The sequence below is a fragment of the Bufo gargarizans genome, chromosome 3 (assembly GCF_014858855.1).
Source record: "Bufo gargarizans isolate SCDJY-AF-19 chromosome 3, ASM1485885v1, whole genome shotgun sequence".
NCBI lineage: Eukaryota > Metazoa > Chordata > Amphibia > Anura > Bufonidae > Bufo > Bufo gargarizans.
In genome coordinates this window covers 459,364,829-459,386,852 of record NC_058082.1, presented here as the reverse complement: position 1 = coordinate 459,386,852, position 22,024 = coordinate 459,364,829, and the positions used below count along the sequence as shown (strand labels likewise).

The 22,024-nt window shown below is 43.1% G+C and overlaps 1 protein-coding gene across 2 annotated transcripts in view; it reads right to left on the bottom strand.

The window, feature by feature from the left end:
• Positions 1-22,024, bottom strand: part of SYTL5 (synaptotagmin like 5) — a 237,780-nt gene that overhangs the window by 98,566 nt on the left and 117,190 nt on the right. For both annotated transcript variants that reach the window (XM_044286622.1, XM_044286621.1), the window contains exons 2-3: positions 21,622-21,924; positions 5,389-5,607 (exon numbers count right to left, since the gene is read on the bottom strand). In XM_044286622.1, coding sequence (XP_044142557.1) covers positions 5,389-5,607; positions 21,622-21,743 — 341 coding nt within the window. In that variant the 5' untranslated portion in view covers positions 21,744-21,924. The remainder of the gene's footprint in view (positions 1-5,388; positions 5,608-21,621; positions 21,925-22,024) is intronic.

The window sequence follows — 22,024 nt, the reverse complement described above, 5'->3', positions numbered from 1 at the left end:
ACCTGGAAAACCCTGGTAATGACAGGCAGGGCTGGTGCAAGGATTTTTGCCATCCTAGGCAAGAGGTAATTTTGCCGCCCCTTGACTCCGCCCATTGACTCCACCCATTGACCACACCCCTTTACCCGCCCCCTTTTTCAGCCACCTATTGCATGCAACATTTTACTTGAGATTTAACATTGCCCCCACATACAGTGCCCTCCATTATGTAATTTGCCCCCCAGTGCCCCTCTAAGTAATATTGCCTCCACATACAGTGCACAGTGCCCTCCATTATGTAATTTGCCCCCAGTGCCCCCACTAAGTGATACTGCCCCCACATACAGTGCCCTCTATTATGTAATTTGCCCCCCAATGCCCCCACTAAGTAATATTGCCCCAACATACAGTGCCCTCCATTATGTAATTTGCCCCCCAGTGCCCCCACATACAGTGCACAGTGCCCTCCATTATGTGATTTGCCCCCCAGTGCCCCTCTAAGTAATACTGCCCCCACAGACAGTGCACACTGCCTATTACATAATTTGCCCCCCAGTGCCCCGACTAAGTAATACTGCCCCCACATACGGTGCCCTCCATTATGTAATTTGCCCCAATGCCCCCACTAATAGTGCCCCCACATACAGTGCACAGTGCCCTCCATTATGTGATTTGCCCCCAGTGCCCCTCTAAGTAATACTGCCCCCACAGACAGTGCACACTGCCTATTACATAATTTGCCCCCCAGTGCCACCACTAAGTAATACTGCCCCCACATACAGTGCCCTCCATTATGTAATTTGCCCCCAATGCCCCCACTAAGTAATACTGCCCCCACATACACTGCCCTCCATTATGTAATTTGCCCCCCAGTGCCCCCACTAAGTAATATTGCCCCCAATACTGAACTTCCCCCACAGACAGTGCACAGACTTAATCACAGGCTCCATTATGTAATTTGAAATTACCGCCAAAAACCCCCCCACCCCCGTACATACTTGTGTCGCTCGCTGACACTGATGATCCTGTTCCTGTACTTGCAGCGGGTGTCTTTGTCTAGTGATCTTTCCCTACCCCCGTAATATTTGAATACCTTTAGTCGTCACTTCCTGTTGTGACGTCCCCCGGATATGACGATAGGATCGGGTGTATTGGTGCGAGATCCCGCGAAACCAGTGACCTCCTCTGGTCTCGCGGGATCTCGCGCTGAAGCGACTGAACAGGGGCAGCACATGCACCATGATCTGGCCGGCGGCGGCAACTAAGGAACAGCCGAACAGGAGGAGTCAAGAAGCCGGCGCAGATCATTAATGCAGAGCAGCTGATGATGTCAGACATGGATCACAGGTAGGGGGCGTGGCGCGGGCGGCGGCTAGGAATCGGAAAAAGATGTTAGTCACTTAGATGGATAGATCTCACAAGTAGGGGGCGTGGCATGGCGGCGGCTAATAGTACTCGGGATTTGGAATCCAGAGCGCTGGCGCCCCCAGGCAGAGTGCGCTCTATGCGGTGGCCTACTCTGCTTATGGGTGGCGCCGGCCCTGATGACAGGGCAGAGACAACCCATTCCTTCCTTGGTGAAGGAACCAGCATCTCGCTGAGGCCTAGTAAACAACCGGGGGAAGGGGGGGGGGGGTGAACAGGACTTCAACAAGAACCACACTCCAGCTCTTCCAAAACCAAATGAAGCTATCCAGAGCAAGGAGTGATGGGTAAAGTCAGACTAAATAGGGAGAGGTAAAGGTCACATGATCCACACCTGAACAGGAGGTGTGGACATACCAGCAACACACAGACAAAGTGAAACCAAAAGAGGCTGTCAGATCACTCATGTGCAGTCATTCAGACCTTCTAACACCGGTCACAGGTGTGACACTTAGTGAGCCCCATAGTAAACATGTAGTCTGCCTCCATTGATGGTACACCACTGCTCTCACATACACACTCAGTTGGATATTTTTAATGGAAGAGTGGAGAAAGTTGCTACCAGTCAACTCCAGTGATGGTGGCCTATCTCCAGTGAGAACAAAAAGATAGGGAGAAAAAGCTCAGTGAGACAGACAAAAAAAATAAGGAAAAGAACAAACAGCAGGTGGTGCTATATAGATAGATTTAGTGAATATATTTTTAATTACATGTAATTACAAAAGAATTCAATTCCAGGTGCTGGTTTGACAAATGTAGAATATGTTTTGTGACACAACCCCTTTAATTACACAAGTCTTTTCTGTGGTGGTATGCTGAATTTCTGTATATGAGGTTTTATGTGTGTTTAATATTAACCCCTTCACGCATAATTACGTAATTGCATGTCATAATGCCTGATGGGATGTATGGAGCGGGCCTCTGAAGCGTGCCCGCTCCATACACTGTATCATACAGCCGACACCCACCCGCACTGACAGGGAGCGGCAATTGTGCCTCCCCCGTCATTTAACCCCTCAGTGAGTGAAGGCAGAGGGATGCGGTTCCCTCTGCCTTCCGATCGGAGCCCCTGCAGTAAAATCGTGGGGCTCCAAACGGTTGCTATGGCAGCCTGGACGCTGCTGAAGCACTCCAGGTCTGCCATGGCAATCTCCATACTGAGCTATGCACAAAATGGAGACTGTATAAATCCTATCCACCCTATTAGAGATCTATTATGGTGAATAGGAGAGGGGATCAATAGATCCCAATGTACTAGGCCCCCAAGGGTTCTAATAGCTATAACAAAAAAGTGAAAAAAAAAGTTTTTTTTAAAACACCAATATATAAAAAATTTAAATCACCCCCCTTTCCAATTTTATATATAAAAATATATAAACAATTAAAAAATAAACATATTGGGTATCGCTGCATTTTTATTACTTACTGCAAAGTCAAAAGTTTACATACATTTCATTAATATTTTGTACCATTGTCCTTGTACTGTAGGCCTTGGGTCTAACATTTTGGATATTCTTCCACAAGCTTCTCACAATAGTTGTCATAATTTCGGCCCATTCCTCTTGGCAAAACTGGAGTAACTGAGCCATGTTTGTTGGTTGCCTTGCCTGCACCTGCCTTTTCAGCTTTGCCCATAAATTTTCAATAGGATTGAGATCAGGGTTTTGTGATGGCCATTCCAAAACATTGACTTTGTTATCCTAAGCCCACTTTGTAACCAGTTTGGCAGTATGCTTTGGGTGATTGTCCATTTAGAAGACTCATTTCAACCCAAGCTTTAACTTCCTGGCTGATGTCTTGAGATGTTGCTTTAGTATTTCCACATAATCGTCTTTCCTCATGATGCCATCTATTTTGTGAAGTGCCCCAGTCCCTCCTGCAGCAAAACAACCCCACAACATGATGCTGCTACCCCCCTGTTTCACAGTTGGGATGGTGTTCTTAGGCTTCCAAGCTTCTCCCTTTTTCCTCCAAACATAACGATGGTCATTATGGCCAAAAAGTTCTATTTTAGTTTTGCCAGACCACAGGACATGTCTCCAAAAATGTAGGTCTTTGTTCCTGTGTGCATTTACAAACATTAATCTGGTTTCAGTGAAAGAAGTACTGTAGCAACATGGGCTGAAAGGCCACTCTGCCAGGAAGAAGCCATTACTCCAAATAAAAATGGCTTCTTCCTGGCAGAGTGGCCTTTCAGCCCATGTTGATACAGTAGTCATTTCACTGTGGATATTGACACAATCTTACCATCCTCCGCCATCATCTTCACAAGGTCTTTTGCTTTTGTTCTTGGGTTGATATGCACATGTCGGACCAAAGCACATTTATCTCTGGGACACAGAACCCGTTTCCTTCCTGAGCGGTATGATGGCTGGACATTCCCATCTTTTTTGGACTTGCGTATAATTGTTTGTACAGATGAACGAGGCACCTTCAGGTATCTTGAAATTGCACCCAAGGTTGAACCAGACTTGTGCAAGTCCATAATTCTCTTTCTGATATCTTGGCTGATTTTTTTAGACTTTCCCATGATGCTACACAAAGAAGCAGTGTGTTTCAGGTGTGCATTTAAATACATCCACAGGTGTGTCTCTAATTAACTCGGATGTTGCCAACAAACCTAACAGAAGCTTCCAAACACATGACATCATCATATGGGCAGTCCAGAATTGTTTAAAGGCATGGTAATCTTAGTGTATGTAAACTTTTGACATTGCAGAAAGTAATAAAAATGCCTTAAAACATTCTCTCTCATTATTCTGGCATTTGGCAAATAATAATAATTATGGTAACCTTAATTGACCAAAAACAGGAGAGGTTTATTCTGATTTCATGTCAGATCTTGAGAAAAACATGCATATGTGTCTTTTTATATAATGTATGTAAATTTCTGGTTTCAACTGTACATACCACAAAAATTGTACCAATAAGGCTACTTTCACACCTGCGTTAGGTGCGGATCCGTCTTGTATCTGCACAAACGGATCAGCACCGATAATGCAAACGATTGTATCTGTTCAGAACGGATCCGTTTTGACTTACACTGAAAGTCAACGGGAGGCAGATCCGTTTTCAATTGCACCATATTGTGTCAGTGAAAACGGATCCGTCCCCATTGACTTACATTGTAAGTCAGGACGGATCCGTTTGGCTCCGCATCGTCAGGCGGACATCAAAACTCTGCAAGCAGTGCTTTTGGTGTCTGCCTCCAGAGCGGAATGGAGGCTGAACGGAGGCAAACTGATGCATTTTGAACGTATCCTTATCCATTCAGAATGCATTGGGGCTAAACTGATCCGTTTTGGGCCGCTTGTGAGAGCCCTGAAACGGATCTCACAAGCGGACCCAGAAACGCCAGTGTGCAAGTAGCCTAAAAAATACAGTTTGTTACGCAACCAACAAGCTCTCATACAGCTCTTTAGACCGAAATCTATGGCAATGCAAATACATTTTTTAAAGTAGTAAAACACTCGTATTGCGCCACAGAATAAGGATATCAGGTAATTTTTACCGCAAAGTGAACATTGTGATGTCAAAACCCCACACAAATATTTTTTTCCCTTTCCAATCCAAGACAAGGTAAATTAAATGGTGTCATTAAAAATATATCGACTATACCGACTATTTCTCTATTATATATCTATTAGGAAAACTGATCCCTTTCTATGACGGAGCAATTTGACAATAAGCATGTAGAATTTAAATCTCTCACAAACATTCAGAATAGAAATAAGGTATGCACACATCGGCATGCAGCACTATTTTTCTTATCAATACCACAGACCTTGGCGGAACCCAACATGCTCCATTGTTAGCCAACAAGGCCCATGAAGAGGCGGTAATTTCTATTATGTTACCTATTTGATAGCACTATTTGATACTTGATACTATATTTCAGCTTTATTGTTGTTAATGACAGTAAAAGTAACTCAAGAAGAAAGATAATTTCCTCATATTTCATAAGCCTCTATGCTGTATACTTACGCAGTCTTGGCACATACTGTACATCTCCAGACTCCATCTTTCACCACTACTTTGCAGTCCTTGCACACTCGGTATTCACATGTTTGACAAATACTACCTCGATTATAGATCAGCCCCAGGGACACCTGGCAGCGGGCACAGATTTTGGCACTATTCTGACGTAGTTGGTGAATTTTAGCACCTTTCTTTTTGATTTCCAGAAAATCATTTTTTAATTTTCTAAAAAGACAAAGAATAAGAAAAAATATATAAATATTAAAGTACTACATGGTATTAAATACAACTAACCAGTCATTTCACGCAGGAGCGACTCAGCGCATATAAGTATGCAGCCATGAGGGTCTTGTGTTGTTCCAACCAAATGTCAGAATGAGAAAGTAGGTCAGTGTGAATGATTTCTACCATGGAATGATAGTTCGTGCCATGAGGGGCAGTTTGTACTTGTAAAACACTCAACCAACTGGGATTGTCACACATAACAGTCTGTAGAGTTTACAGAGAACAATCTCACAAGTCATGAGTGACCTTGCTATTAAGAGAGTCAAAGAGAATGCCAGACTGGTCCTGGCTGATCATGACAATAATTTATAGCAACTCATAATTCATGGGATACAACATATGCATATGCATCTCAGAATGCACAGCAGAAGACCACACCAGGCTCGAGAAAACTGGATGGACAAATTTTGATTTACTATTCATATGGTAAGGTCATATTGGAAACTGCATGAATATATTAATAAATCCTGCCTAGTGTCAATAGTCCAGGCTCATTGAGGAGTAAGGGTACATAGGCTTACATTAGATCCCACAATATCAACTGAATGACCGCAGCTTACACACTTGTCAGTAGCTACTTCCAAAGAGATAATAAATTCAGTGTACTCCCATGGCCTGCAGAATAACAAGATCTCAATCCAATAGAAAACCTTACAGATGTGGGATAATTACAGTATTTGCCCCCTTACAGATTTATTTTATATTTATGTTTTTGCTCATTTGTCACATTTAAATGTTTCAGATTATCAAACAAATTTGAATATGAAATATTAACCTAATTAAATACAAAAAATGCAGTTTTTAAATGATGATTTCATTTATTGAGGGAAAAAGCTATCCAAACAAACCTTATACAAACCCTGTGTGAAAAAGTAATTGCCCCTAAACCTAATAACTGGTTGTGCCACCCTTGGCGGCAACAACTGCAAGTGTTTGCGATAACTGCCGATGAGTCTTTCAAATCTCTGTAAAGGAATTTTGGCCCACTCTTCTTTGCAGAATTGTTTTAATTCAGCCACATAGGAGGGTTTTCAACAATGAACAACCTGTTTAAGGTCATGCCACAGCATCTCAATCAAATTTAAGTCCAGACATTGATTAGATTACTCCAAAACCTTTATTTTGTTTCTTTTAGCATTTCAGAGATACACTTGCTGTTGTGCTTCAAATCATTGTTCTGCTACAGAACCCAAAAACGCTTGAGCTTAAGGTCATGAACTGATGGCATTCTCCTTCAGGATTTTCTGGTAGAAAGCAGAATTCATGGTTCCAGCAAAGCAGCCCCAGACCATCACAATACCACCACCATGTTTGACTGTCAGTATGAGATTCTTCCTCTGAAGTGAGTTTTACGCCAGATATAACATGACACACACCTTCCAAAAAGTTCCACGTTAGTCTCTTCAGTCCACAGAATATTTTCCTAAAAGGCTTGGGGATTATCAAGAAGTTTTTTGGGAAGATGTAAGATGGACCTTTATGTTCTTTTTGGTCAGCAGTGGTTTTTAGCTTTGAATCCTCCCATGCATACCATTTTTGCCCAGTCTCTATGTTTTAGTTGAATCATAAACACTGAGCTTAACTGAGACAAGTAAAGCCTATAGTACTTTAGAGGTTGTTCTGGGTTCTTTTATGACCTCCTGGATGAGTCGTTGATGCGCTCTTTGAGTAATTCTGGTAGGCTAGCTACTCCTGGGAAGGTTCACCACTGTTCCATGTTTTCTTCATTTGTTTGGAGTCCCAAAACCATAGAAATGGCTTTGTAACCTTTTCCAGAATGAAAGATGTCAGTGGCCTTTTTTCCTACCTGTTCTTTAATTTTTTTCAGATCGGGGAATGATGTGTTGCTTTTTGGGATATTTTAGTCTACTTCATGTTTTCAGATTCAGGTTCTATTTGAGGGATTTCTTGATTCTACAGGTCTGACAGTAATCAGTCCTGGGTGTAGCTAGTGATATTGAACTTAGCTTTCTAAAAACATAGTTAATATATTGGAGGGGGGGAGGGAGAGGGCAAATATTTTTTCCCTCAGGGCCAGGTTGTTTGGAATAAAAAATGAAATCATAATTTAAAAACTGCTTTTTGTATTTACTCAGGTTATCTTTGTCTGATATTCAAATTTGTTTGATATTCTGAAACATTTAAGTGTGACAAATGTCCAAAAAACTAAAGAAATCTATAAGGGGAAAATTATTTTTCACAGCGCTATATATATATATATATATATATACATATATTAGTTAAATAGCACTCTTGCTTTAGATTTTAGATTACTTTCTAAAATTGAGCATATGTGCAGATAAATGGGACATAAGGGCCGCCAGACTGAGCATAAATTAAACATTAAACTCGCAATATGCTAAAATAAAGCATATCATATTATTTCAGCATCTTATCTCACAGCTTTATTCCAGCAAAATGTATCAGAACTGGGACTGATCACTTTAAAGACTTTTTTTGGTTTAAAAGCATAATAAGCAGTATCATTTGTCACTGGATATGTTTTGTGAACAAATAATTTACATTCAGATAACATTAATTTCCATGCAGAAAATTGCTTAACCTACTTTGTGAAAATTGGCAGCTGTTTCCTTTCGTGTATGCCTGAGCAGAATTAAATGTTTTTCTCTATCAGAGGGTTATTATTAGGAAGAGTTTATACTGGACAATCTGGAGTATGGACGATATCCAGCACTCTCATAAAAAAATTCAAGGTTTATTATCACTATCTAAAAAACATCAAGGCATCCACAGGAGATGGCAAGGCAAAAAAACAACTTTACACGTCCTTAGTAGTAATGAGTGAATCAATTTGTACAAATCAAAATCGTTAAAAAGTGAGGGGAATCTCTTGAGCAGCGGGGTAGGCCCCTCAATGCTCAAGGAGGCTAATTTTTTTTAACTAATTTGATTCATATGAATTGATTCACTCATCATTAGTTCTTGGTCATAGCTATGAAGACACAACATTGTTTGTTGTTCGAAACACGTAAAAGTCTCCTGGGGACGCCTTGACTCTAATTAGGACACAACGTTTTTTTTGCTGTCTGAAACGCAAAGGCATTTCCTGCAAATGCTTTAATGTTTTTTAGATTGTGACAATAACTCTTGAATTTTTTAAGGGTGTGCTGGAGATCTTTTGTTTATGTTCCTGTGGACCCGGTGACTCAGGAATCCTGCCTGGACCCTGCCAATTATATCATTTGGATGGTGAGCTGTTCCTGAATTATTCTATTCTTTACAATATCTGGTGCCTTTAATTATACAAAATCATTGTAGAAGGTCAATATTTTTGAAGACTAGTTTTACATGTCTGGCACCAAATGATCTATGGAATTCCAGTCTTGTGGTGGTACAGCTAGAGCTCTTCATTACAGGAGAACATACTTCATATAACAGAAACTATGCAAAATGTCCTCACCATGCAGATAATTATGGATCAGGGCTGTTACTCATGGCTGTACTACTGTATGCATTCATGCTGGACGGATAGGCACCCATAGAAATGTATAGAACTATATTGTACCAATACCACACAGAGATTTTTTTATATAGGATTCATATGGAAGTCCAAAATACAGTCTGCGCTCCTGCTATTGCTGTGTGCATGCACCCATAATACGACTGATTTCCAAAGAGGGTCATAGCTGAATAAAATATTGATGTAATTTACTGGACCGGCAGATTCACCCTCTTTTGCTATATATGTATATAAAATATGTGGACCATTGTTTCTTCCCGTTAAACCATCTTTTTTTCACGCAATGCAACAAAACAATTGCTTTTAGATCTCTAAAATCGATATCATCTTCACATTCAAGTCAGGATTAAATTAGTGGGCACAAAGATAAACCAGTAAAAAGAAATTACAATTCTGACATTAATAAATGGTTCTATCAGACCATAGACAGTTGAAGTAGTTGATGATGAATGACCGATAAATAGGAAAAAAAAAAGATAAAAAAAAAGGAGAAGCAAAAGACAAGGCAAAGAGAAGCAGAAAAAAGTATGTAGACAAGAGTGGAGAAGGAAAATGGAGAGAGAAACCAATGCTACGTTACATGGCAGAGCTCCATATTAGAAAATTGTTAAAGGGGTTAGCTGGGAATTTAATATTGATGGGCTATCTTCAGGATAGGTCATCAATATCAGATCGGCACCCCCACTCAACACAGTGAATGGACCTGATCTGCAATACCAACCACAGTGTCGTACATTGTATAGTGGCTGTGCATGGTATTGCAGATCAGGTCCATTCACTTCAACAGGAATGAGCTGATCGGTGAGGGTGCCAGGAGACAGACTCCAGCTGATCTGATATTCATGAACTATTCTGAGCCTAGGCCATCAATATTAAGAGGTTTTATAACACTTTCATACTGAAGACCTATCCTCTGGATAAGTTATCAGCACGGGTGGACTGAGAATTCAAAGTGGCCCTATGTTGTAAAATGCTGCCACAGATTTCCCATAGGCACACCAAAATTAGCAGATATGAAAATCAGGTATCTGGCATGATTATCGTAATGGCCTTGATGTTACTGGATGTCACTGGGCTGTGGTAGGAGCCACAATATCTCATAGGTAACCATATTGGATCTGCCATATCTCACCTGCATGTGAGCTCCGTATTCTGTAACTCTGAATCAGGCTATATTTTTATTACACAGCTTTCCCAATCACATCACTGTTGTTATCAGCCATTATTAGAGGATTGTATACAGATGATATATATATATATATATATATATATTTTTTTTTTTTTTATATATATTTATATATTTACAGCACTGGCTCACTGTTGTTCTCTGTTATTAGCCATTATCAGAGGATTGAATATAGTATAGATATAGTATAGATATCTCTCAAGATACAGTGGTCTCGGGATACAAAATCTTCAACTTACAATGGTCTTTCCTGGGCCATTGTAACTTGAAACCAGACTCAACATACAAAGTCTCAGACTCAGATCCAACCAATTAACATTGCCTTTTATTTGGTAAAACACCAGAATTGGCTGTCTAGTAGCTCCTCTGTGGTACTACAAGTCCTGCACTGCTCTCTGTCTGTACCATGATGCACCACTCCTTTGGATGTCAGGTGAGGGCGGCTATATTTTATTTTTCTAGTACACTGTACTGTACAAGAACGACCCCGAAGAAGCTCCTGTCCTCATCATATAAAGGACACGTGATTTACAGTTTCCAGCATCTATTCCTGACTGTTATGTTATATGACTTACTTTATCTGTCTTGGTAATATGTTTATTTTTCTTGAATCTTTATTTTTATTTTTAAAACTTAATTTTAATTTCTTTTGGAATGATATTTATGGACTTTGATAATATTTTCCAGATTTCCATAGAGTTTTGGCCTCAATTTACAATGGTTTCAACTAAGGCTACTTTCACACTTGCGGCAGGACAGATCCGACAGGTTGTTCACCCTGTCAGATCTGTCCTTCCCCTATTTCGCCGTGCCGGACTGCTGCTCTTTCCCCATTGACTATAATGGGGACAGAGGCGGAGCTCCGTCTCAGCACAGCAGTGCACGGCGAAAGGCCGCCGGACTAAAAGTCCTGCATGTCCTACTTTTTAGTCTGGCGGCCTCTCAAGGCGAACTGACGTACTGCGCCGGAGCTCTGCCCCTGTCCCCATTATAGTCAAGAGGGACGGAGCGGCGGTCCGGCGGCACAGCGAAATAGCGGAAGGATGGATCCGACAGGGTGAACAGCCTGTCGGATCCGTCCTGCCGCAAGTGTGAAAGTAGCCTTACAGTGGTCGTCTCGGAACCAATTAACATTACAACTTGAGAGACCACTGTTAAGGTCATCAGACCACAGGATTTGTGGCATAATAAGTGCACAAAAATGTCTTGTATCACACCAGTGTAAAATCGGTCTTTGTCTGGCACAGTCACCAGGATTTGACATGTTATATTTCTACGTTTTTATATGCCAGTAGCAGGTAGTACACTTTACTAGATAATACTAGATGAGAAGGTACTGTGGAGAGGTTGCCCATAGAAGTCAAAAAGATTACTACTTTAATTTTCAAGGTGAGACCTGAAATCTGGGCAACTTTCTAGTTTTTTTTTTTTATTAAAGTTTAACGCTCATTCATAACTCTGGAAGAGGGGCAGCAACTACCATCTGGACTTCCTGACTTCATTGGGATACTTTTGACCCACTAAGAAGTCTTGAAAAGTAATACCAAGTCCAGTAGAGGCTTGAAGGGTTTCTGTCACCCCCCCCCCCCCCCATTCTTCTCTTCCGGGTGTAGTGTGACATAATCGGCGCAGGCGCACTGAGGAAGGAGCTGGCAAGCGTGCGTCCATTACTCAGTACGTCTGCGCCGATCGAGGAACGTTACGGCGCAGGGGCGGGAATTCAGCAGCAGACGGGCCAACGGGAGGAGGAGAGCGCTCGCTGGCCCTGTCTATCAAGAGGAGATGGGGCGTGTCTAGAAGCGGCAGATGCGGCGGCTACTAGCAAGTACACGCCCAACTTGCTGGTAGTGAAGAAATTTGCATATGATAAAAGTATGATTTTTACAAGAAATAAGCCACAGACAAAGGTATGGCAACTTAACATGAATGATCACCCTCTGTTCACCTACACAAGCTAAATCTATAGGCAATAATACACCCTTTGCAGATAAAACATCTTAAACTCTTCTGGGAAGGCTTAATTTCTGGGAAGATTTTGTAACGTGTGTTTGGGATTTTTTGCCCATTCATGCAGAAGAGCTTTTGTGAGGTCAGACACTGACATTGAACGAGGGGGCCTGGATTACAATCTCCATTCTATTTAATCCCAAAGGTGTTCTTAGATGGGCTCGAGGTCAGGGCTCTGTGCAGGCCAGTCAAGTTCTTCCACACCAAACCCACCCAAGCATGCATTTATGAACCCTTCTTTGTGCACTGGGGCATGGTCATGCTGGAAGAGAAGGGCCTTACCCCAAAGTGTTCTCTCAAAGTTGGAAGTCTTTTTTTAATGAAAAGGTTAATGCCATATGTCAGAAGATTCATTATCTTTGAATCCTACTAGTTTCTAGATTAACAAGATATTATTCTGTGTACTACATAACTTACTGTCAAATATAGCAACTAGAACATTCTCTTGCAAGTTCTTGAATTTGCCATGTTGAAAGCTAATGAAAAAACTAAGACTTGAAGCAATACTCCAGGAAAACAGATCAATTATACATCTAAAGTGAGCAAAAATTATCATTAAAACAAATTCCATAAGCAAAAGACTAGGCTTCACATGAACCATAGTTCCCTCCATCTCTGTCTCCCCATATTCTGCTTTTTTTTTTAATAACGTTTATTTAACACTTTTCAAGTTATTACAACAATCCCAAAGGGAAACAGTTCAATCTGACACAGTCGCACGCATGAGCAAGTACATCAAATCCATCATCATCATTTTTATGACAATAGGGAACAAAAAACGTAATTGCGATACAGTATCTCGTTGTCATGAGAAAAGCAATACCACCCTCACTCACACCCCATCCACACTCACAGACACACACATGGGTGGTGCAGCTTCAAGTACCAACAAGCCTCAAACTGTGCCTCTTGCTTGCACCCACAAGTCCCAGATTTTGTCAAAGCGATCAGGCACTCCCCTGGCTTCATACGTCAATTTGTACATCTGCAGGTCGCTGTTGATAAGGTGCACCCACTGTATCACCGTAGGGCATTTTGGCGGTCCATATTCCGCTTTTAATTGGGAAACAGTAATATACTAAATATTGAGACCATGACTTTATATTCATTGATAAGTCTGTGTACACAAGTAATGGTCAGCCAAATCCAAAAAGCACAATTTCAGTGGGATCAGGGCCGGTGCAAGGATTTTTGCCGCCCTAGGCAAGATAAAAATTGACGCGCCCCCCCCCCCCCCCCCCCTTATCAGATCTGGAATTGCGGACCCGGATCCGCAATTCCGATCCTGAAAAAAAATAGTACATGTCCTATTCTTGTCCCCAATAGCGGACAAGAATAGGCATATTCTCTTAGTGCCGGCAATGTGCGGTCCGCAAAATGTAGTATTAATAACTAAACAATTAAATAATACACATATTGCATTGTCTACTTACCACCAGGACAATTAGATGATCTGGTCTCTGGCTGCAATCTGGCTCTTGGTCTGGCTCTGCGGACTCCCTTGTCACTCTCTTCTCCCCCCCTCCCTTGTCACTCTCCCCCCCCCTCCCTTGTCACTCTCTTCTCCCCCCCTCCCTTGTCACTCTCCCCCCCTCCCTTGTCACTCTCTTCTCGCCTCCCTCCCTTGTCACTCTCATCTCCCCCCCTTGTCACTCTCTTCTCCCCCCTCCCTTGTCACTCTCCCCCCCTTGTCACTCTCTTCTCCCCCCCTCCCTTGTCACTCTCTTCTCCCCCCTCCCTTGTCAATCTCTTCTCCCCCTCCCTTGTCACTCTCTTCTCCCCCCTCCCTTGTCACTTTCTTCTCCCCCCTTGTCACTCTCATTCTACCCCTCCCCCCTTGTCACTCTCATTCTACCCCCCCTCCCCTGTCTATCAAGAGGAGATGGGGCGTGTCTAGAAGCGGCAGATGCGGCGGCTACTAGCAAGTACACGCCCAACTTGCTGGTAGTGAAGAAATTTGCATATGATAAAAGTATGATTTTTACAAGAAATAAGCCACAGACAAAGGTAGGACATGTATGATTGCACTCAGCTGACATTAGAAAATAGCTAATGTCGGCTAATGAAAATTGCATAATGGGGGGTGACAGAAGCCCTTTAAAGCCAATCTGGTGGTGAGATTTTGATTTCACGTTTCTAAAGTTTATTGGACTTGGCTTTTAAGCTTTTTCAGAATCTAAAGTTAGCAAATTTGAACAGTTAACTTTAATTAGCAAAATGCCAGCCAAGAGAACGCTCAATTAGCAGGAGGTCACACATGGCCAGGAGGAAGCCTGCATCATGAGCTGCAGAGACTTTTCAGCAAACTTTTTTAACTGCAAGCTGATCAAATGCACCATGCTGCTGCCCTGCGACATGATGCCCTGCTTTCTCAGCAACAGATCAGAGAGGTGTCTGTCAGAAGCACATAGACTCCTGCTCAAACCTAGACCAGAAAGAAGCTGATAGAAAACATTATGCTGTTCAACATTTTAATGAGTGGGCGTTTGTGCATAACATAGACTGGTTGTGATTGGTATTTAGGAGGTTAAAAATGAAATAAGCGGTGTGTACTGCCTGGATAAATAGAACTACTTGTGATTTTCCCCATGAATAAAAAGGACATGGACTGGCTTTCTGGACACCCTTATACACCCTTACAGATAGACCGACATTTTATGCTTTTTGTAGTATATCAGAAAAAAATGCTTCCCCCCAATCCCACCCTTAACTAAGGCCTGTTTCACATCTGCGTTATGTGTCTCTGGCTGCTGGAGATGTCTGGATCCGGCACTGCTGGATGCTAGCTGACTCCCGCCGGCCCCATTCACTATAATAGGGACCGGCAGAGATCCGGCCACAACCCGGCAAACATGACGAGAATCAGCAGGACGAAAACTGCTGCGCTCGCGGCTCAGTTGTTTTCATCTGGCTGATTCTCGGCCCATTTGCTGGCTTGCGGCTCTATCTCCACCAGTCCCCATGATAGTGAATAGGGCCAGATAGAATTTCAGCAGTGATGGACCCAGCAGGCTGTTCCTGGCCTAAACAGCTGCCGGATCTGTATAACGCAGATGTGAAACAGACCTAACATTCTCTGCTTAGTCTTAAGTGACAACATGGCTGTTGGTTTGCTAAAGGAACAGATTACATGCAGCCTATCAAAGACTATGGAGAGGGGAGGGTGATGAGGCGTGAGCTGCAGTCAGAGAAAAGACAAAAAAGAACTTAAAGGGATAATCCAATCTCAGGCTGGCTAGGATATGCCATCAATTTCAGATAGGTGTGGGTCCCACCTCTGGAACCTACTCCTATATCCAGAACAGGCCCACCAAAATGAAAGAATGGCAACTTAACATGAATGATCACCCTCTGTTCACCTACACAAGCTAAATCTATAGGCAATAATACACCCTTTGCAGATAAAACATCTTAAACTCTTCTGGGAAGGCTTAATTTCTGGGAAGATTTTGTAACGTGTGTTTGGGATTTTTTGCCCATTCATGCAGAAGAGCTTTTGTGAGGTCAGACACTGACATTGAACGAGGGGGCCTGGATTACAATCTCCATTCTATTTAATCCCAAAGGTGTTCTTAGATGGGCTCGAGGTCAGGGCTCTGTGCAGGCCAGTCAAGTTCTTCCACACCAAACCCACCCAAGCATGCATTTATGAACCCTTCTTTGTGCACTGGGGCATGGTCATGCTGGAAGAGAAGGGCCTTACCCCAAAGTGTTCTCTCAAAGTTGGAAGTCTTTTTTTAATGAAAAGGTTAATGCCATATGTCAGAAGATTCATTATCTTTGAATCCTACTAGTTTCTAGATTAACAAGATATTATTCTGTGTACTACATAACTTACTGTCAAATATAGCAACTAGAACATTCTCTTGCAAGTTCTTGAATTTGCCATGTTGAAAGCTAATGAAAAAACTAAGACTTGAAGCAATACTCCAGGAAAACAGATCAATTATACATCTAAAGTGAGCAAAAATTATCATTAAAACAAATTCCATAAGCAAAAGACTAGGCTTCACATGAACCATAGTTCCCTCCATCTCTGTCTCCCCATATTCTGCTTTTTTTTTTTAATAACGTTTATTTAACACTTTTCAAGTTATTACAACAATCCCAAAGGGAAACAGTTCAATCTGACACAGTCGCACGCATGAGCAAGTACATCAAATCCATCATCATCATTTTTATGACAATAGGGAACAAAAAACGTAATTGCGATACAGTATCTCGTTGTCATGAGAAAAGCAATACCACCCTCACTCACACCCCATCCACACTCACAGACACACACATGGGTGGTGCAGCTTCAAGTACCAACAAGCCTCAAACTGTGCCTCTTGCTTGCACCCACAAGTCCCAGATTTTGTCAAAGCGATCAGGCACTCCCCTGGCTTCATACGTCAATTTGTACATCTGCAGGTCGCTGTTGATAAGGTGCACCCACTGTATCACCGTAGGGCATTTTGGCGGTCCATATTCCGCTTTTAATTGGGAAACAGTAATATACTAAATATTGAGACCATGACTTTATATTCATTGATAAGTCTGTGTACACAAGTAATGGTCAGCCAAATCCAAAAAGCACAATTTCAGTGGGATCAGGGCCGGTGCAAGGATTTTTGCCGCCCTAGGCAAGATAAAAATTGACGCGCCCCCCCCCCCCCCCCCCCCCTTATCAGATCTGGAATTGCGGACCCGGATCCGCAATTCCGATCCTGAAAAAAAATAGTACATGTCCTATTCTTGTCCCCAATAGCGGACAAGAATAGGCATATTCTCTTAGTGCCGGCAATGTGCGGTCCGCAAAATGTAGTATTAATAACTAAACAATTAAATAATACACATATTGCATTGTCTACTTACCACCAGGACAATTAGATGATCTGGTCTCTGGCTGCAATCTGGCTCTTGGTCTGGCTCTGCGGACTCCCTTGTCACTCTCTTCTCCCCCCCTCCCTTGTCACTCTCCCCCCCCTCCCTTGTCACTCTCTCCCCCCCTCCCTTGTCCTCTCTGTACTCTCTTCTCGCCTCCCTCCCTTGTCACTCTCATCTCCCCCCCTTGTCACTCTCTTCTCCCCCCTCCCTTGTCACTCTCCCCCCCTTGTCACTCTCTTCTCCCCCCCTCCTTGTCACTCTCTTCTCCCCCCTCCCTTGTCAATCTCTTCTCCCCCTCCCTTGTCACTCTCTTCTCCCCCCTCCCTTGTCACTTTCTTCTCCCCCCTCCCTTGTCACTCTCTTCTCCCCCCTTGTCACTCTCATTCTACCCCTCCCCCCTTGTCACTCTCATTCTACCCCCCCTCCCTTGTCACTCTCATTCTACCCCCCTCCCTTGTCACTCTCATTCTACCCCCCTCCATTGTCACTCTCATTCTACCCCCCTTCCTTGTCACTCTCTTCTCCCCCCCTCCCTTGTTACTCTCTTCTCCCCCCTCTCCCTTGTCACTCTCTTCTCCCCCCTTGTCACTCTTTTCTCCCCCCCCACTCCCTTGTCACTCTATTCTCCCCCCCCCCTTGTCACTCTCATTCTACTCCCCCCTTGTCACTCTTTCTACTCCCCCCCTTGTCACTCTCATTCTACTCCCCCCCTTGTCACTCTCATTCTACTCCCCCTCTTGTCACTCTCATTCTACTCCCCCTCTTGTCACTCTCATTCTACTCCCCCCACCCCCCTTGTCACTCTCATTCTACTCCCCCCACCCCCCTTGTCACTCTCATTCTACTCCCCCCACCCCCTTGTCACTCTCATTCTACTCCCCCCCCCCCCCCGTCACTCTCATTTCCTCCCCCTTGTCAATGTCACCTCTAATGTAGCGTGGCCGAGCTCTGTTCGCTCCGCAGTACAGGAGCTTTTGTTTCCTGTACCCGGCTGACAGGAAGTGCTCACTTAGTGTGCACTCCCTTTCAGTCCGGCCGGGTACAGGAAACAAATGCTCCTGTACTGCGGAGCGAACAGAGCTCGGCCACGCTACATTAACAACTCAGCAGTCAGCAGCGCAGGCAGGCTGCGCAGCACTGAGCCGGCCGCTCAGGAGGCTCAGCATGAGGGGCGCCGCCGGCCGGCCGCCCGGACCTTTACCTACATAACCAATTTTTATTTTATTTTTTACCTCAACGGGCGCCCCCTGCTAAATGGCGCCCTAGGCGCCGGCCCTGAGTGGGATCACCCCAAAACCTAACATGTATGGCCATGTATGTTGTTTTAGGGTGTGTTCAAGGATCAAGTAGGGTGGCCACTGGCTTTATCCAAGATATTCGGGCCTCCCTGGCCAAGCCCCAAATTGATACACCACGTCTACCTCTGTGAAGCCAAGCCCGAGTGAAGCTACGCCCACATCGCCAGCCGGGGAAAAATCGGGGGGAAGAAGGGGAAGAAATTTCTGTGGAGAAGGTGAGCTGGGGGCAGCCGGGGTGCTTCTCTCCCCCTCAGTCAGCCACATGAAGCCATGTCTGCGGACTCTAGTGACTGACTGGGGGTGAGAGAAGCCTTAGTCAGTTGCTGCAGCTCACGCTCAGACAGTGCAGTGCTGCTGTCTGAGCGTGAGCTACTGAAAGGGTGGACAGGCCCTGTGCTGGACGAAGGACAGGGCGCCAGAAAAACGGATTGTTCGGCCTAATACTGGACATCTGGCCACCCTAGGATCAAGATGTCAGTTTCCCCATTTTCAGGATATTGCAAAAGCGTCCAGAATACTGCTAGCAGCTCCGATGCAATGATAACTAAACTTGATAAAGGGAATGTCCATCCGTAGCATATACTCTGCAAATACTGGACAATGGAGCTGGGGGTTGAAAATCTGCAGCATATTACAGTAGCAGCAACTAGATTAGCAATAAAATTTTCACTGAAGAAAATCCACATTGGACCCGTCCCATGTGGATGCACTCTAAAACTTTGAGTAAACTCGAAATTAAATAATCTGACACTTTAGCAGTCTAAGTGCATAAATGCTTAATTTAGATAATTAAAGGGGTTAATTTCACCCCAGCAGCCCCCCTGACTTGAGCATCGGAGCAGTTCATGCTCGATGCACTCCTTTGCCCTGCGCTAAATCATGCAGGGCAAGGGCTCTTTTGTTTACTATCACACACTGCCAGGTGGAAGCTTCCGCCCGGCAGTGTGTTCGGTGATGTCACCGGCTCTGATGGGCGTGTTTTAGCACTGCCCTAGCCATTTTACAGGGTAGGGCAGCACTTAAGCTCACACATCAGTGCCGGTGACGTAATTGGGCTTTCTGGCATCCCCATGGAGAGCCAGATACGTCACCAGAACTCCAAAAAATGCCTTTACCCTGCACGGTTTTGCGCAAGGCAAAGAAGAGCATCGGAGCATGAACTGCTCCGATGCTCAAGTCAGGGGGGCTGCCTGGGTGAAAATGGAGATATGTCCGGGTTCAGCTCTGAACCCGGACAACCCCTTTAAACATCTCTGAAAAGTCTTCCAATTGCCTTAAAGGCAATTTTTGTTAGCAATTTTTTTTATTATTGCATAATACTTATTTTGAGCTAAAAATCATTTGTTCATTAGGTCTTTATTAACGATATGGCATCCTTTTTTCTGTGCAGAGCTGATACTAGCTGCCTGTGGAATTTTTTTGTCTTTTCCATCATCTGAGGAGCAGGACTTCTTATCTGTGCTCTCTCACATAATAAACACTGATTAAAGCTCAATCTTTATTTTACTGATAAGAATGTGGCTTAAATAAGTGTTTATGACCTCTTAGGGTACTTTCACACTAGCGTTTTTCTTTTCCAGTACTGAGTTCCGTCACAGGGGCTCAATACCGGAACACAACTGATCAGTTTTATCCTAATGCATTCTGAATCAGGATGCATCAGTTCAGTCCCTCTTATGTTTTTTGGCTGGAGAAAATACCGCAGCATGCTGTATTTCTTATCTCTGGCCAAAAATCCTGAACACTTGCCAGAATGCCGGATCCGGCATTAATTTCCATTAAAATGTATTAGTGCGGCATTAAAATTGCAGCATTGACAGATCCGTTCATCCGGCCCGCGCATGCGCAGACCTTTAAATGCAAAAAAATACCGGATCCGTTTTTACGGATGACACCGGAGAGACAGATCCGGTATTTCAATGCATTTTTCAGACGGATCCGCATCCGGATCCGTCTGACAAATGCCATTGGTTTGCGTCCGGATTGCCGAATCCTCGGCCGCAAGTGTGAAAGTACCCTTAGTAAATTGGAGATAAGGGTTAGAAAAACAGTTAACCCTTTGTGAAATAATGGCTCAATATTTTTAATAAAGGCTAATTGAAAATATAATTTTTAGACTAAAATAAGTTAAATGCAATTATAAAAAAATGACCACCAAAGGTGTGCATAGCCTTTAAAATATTTATATTTACCGCTTTCTTCAGCATCATTTTATGTGATGCTGGTCCAGTCTTCCTGCAGCTGCTTCTTAACAAATGGCAGTAGTAAAGTGTCAGCTGCAGCCAATCACTGTCCTCAGCAGTAGGACAGTGATTGGCTGCTGCAGTCAAATGCCTTATACCAGTACTTCACCACTGCAGTTTGTAAACAAGCAGCTCCAGAGCAGCCCCGCAGAAAACAGTGCTGGAGGAAGGGGGAAGTATAACATCATTTATTTGGAAGCAACTGGAGGGCTTTTCAGAGATTTTTAATTACTCCCTTTAGCTGTTTACCATAGACCTCAATATAGAATAAGCAATGGACAACATTTGGCAAAGATCAAGCCAAAAAAGTGGGTATGCTAGTTGTGGGAAAAATCCCTGCTAAGAGCAGTATATTCAAGTTCAGATAAAAAAAGGTAAGTGTGCAAAATGGTTGTGCAGGGCCATAATATTAATGATCTATCCTCAGGATAGTTCATCAATATCAGATTGGTGGAGCCTAACGCCCGACACGACCACTCATCAGGAGTGTTGTCTCCTTTGTAGCGGCGGTGCGGTGCAATTACAGTTTTACTTAATACAACTGCAAAAACCTGTAAATGAGCTGTACACTTGTGTGACCATCATATGACCAGGGAAAATAAATTTTTGAGAACCTTAAGGAAAAAAAAGTATAAGAAAATTGGTGATCTTTTTTTCATACAATGAACATACTTTAACCCCTTTATATATAGTATATTATATAAGGACCCTATAGTTCAGACATTACATTGCCTATAGAGAGTAAAGAAATGTAGGAAAACAGCTACAAAATGCATAGATGATAGAGACAGAAAAAGAACATTTGGACATGTGCATAATCCCTAAGCAAAAGCACAAACACGTTTCTATTTTGGTGACGAGCGAACTTACCTTATTCTTTTGTCCTCTATTTTCCTGAGGTTTTCATCACGCTTTAACACAACTAAAATGGCCTCTTTTTCTTGGTCCGACAAGTAGGACAAGTTGAGTATTTCTTGCCTTTTAGACATCATTTCAAGCAATCTGAAGAGTCAACCTCATACAGATGAGATAGTTATAATTATTCTTTTCTGGTTATATATTTTGCAGGGAAGCTGGCACTTAGTTCTTGAGTAACTGGAGAGTTGTTGAAGTTGAGTTGCACTTTATGGCTGAAGATCGATATGTAATAAAGAATCTTCATAGTTGTCCAATCTGGGAAAAGCAATAAACAACATAGTTCATATCCATATCCGTTTGGTAAGCTGAGCAAGGCCACTGTTATGTGGCCCCCAGTGTTTACAATGTGAGCAGC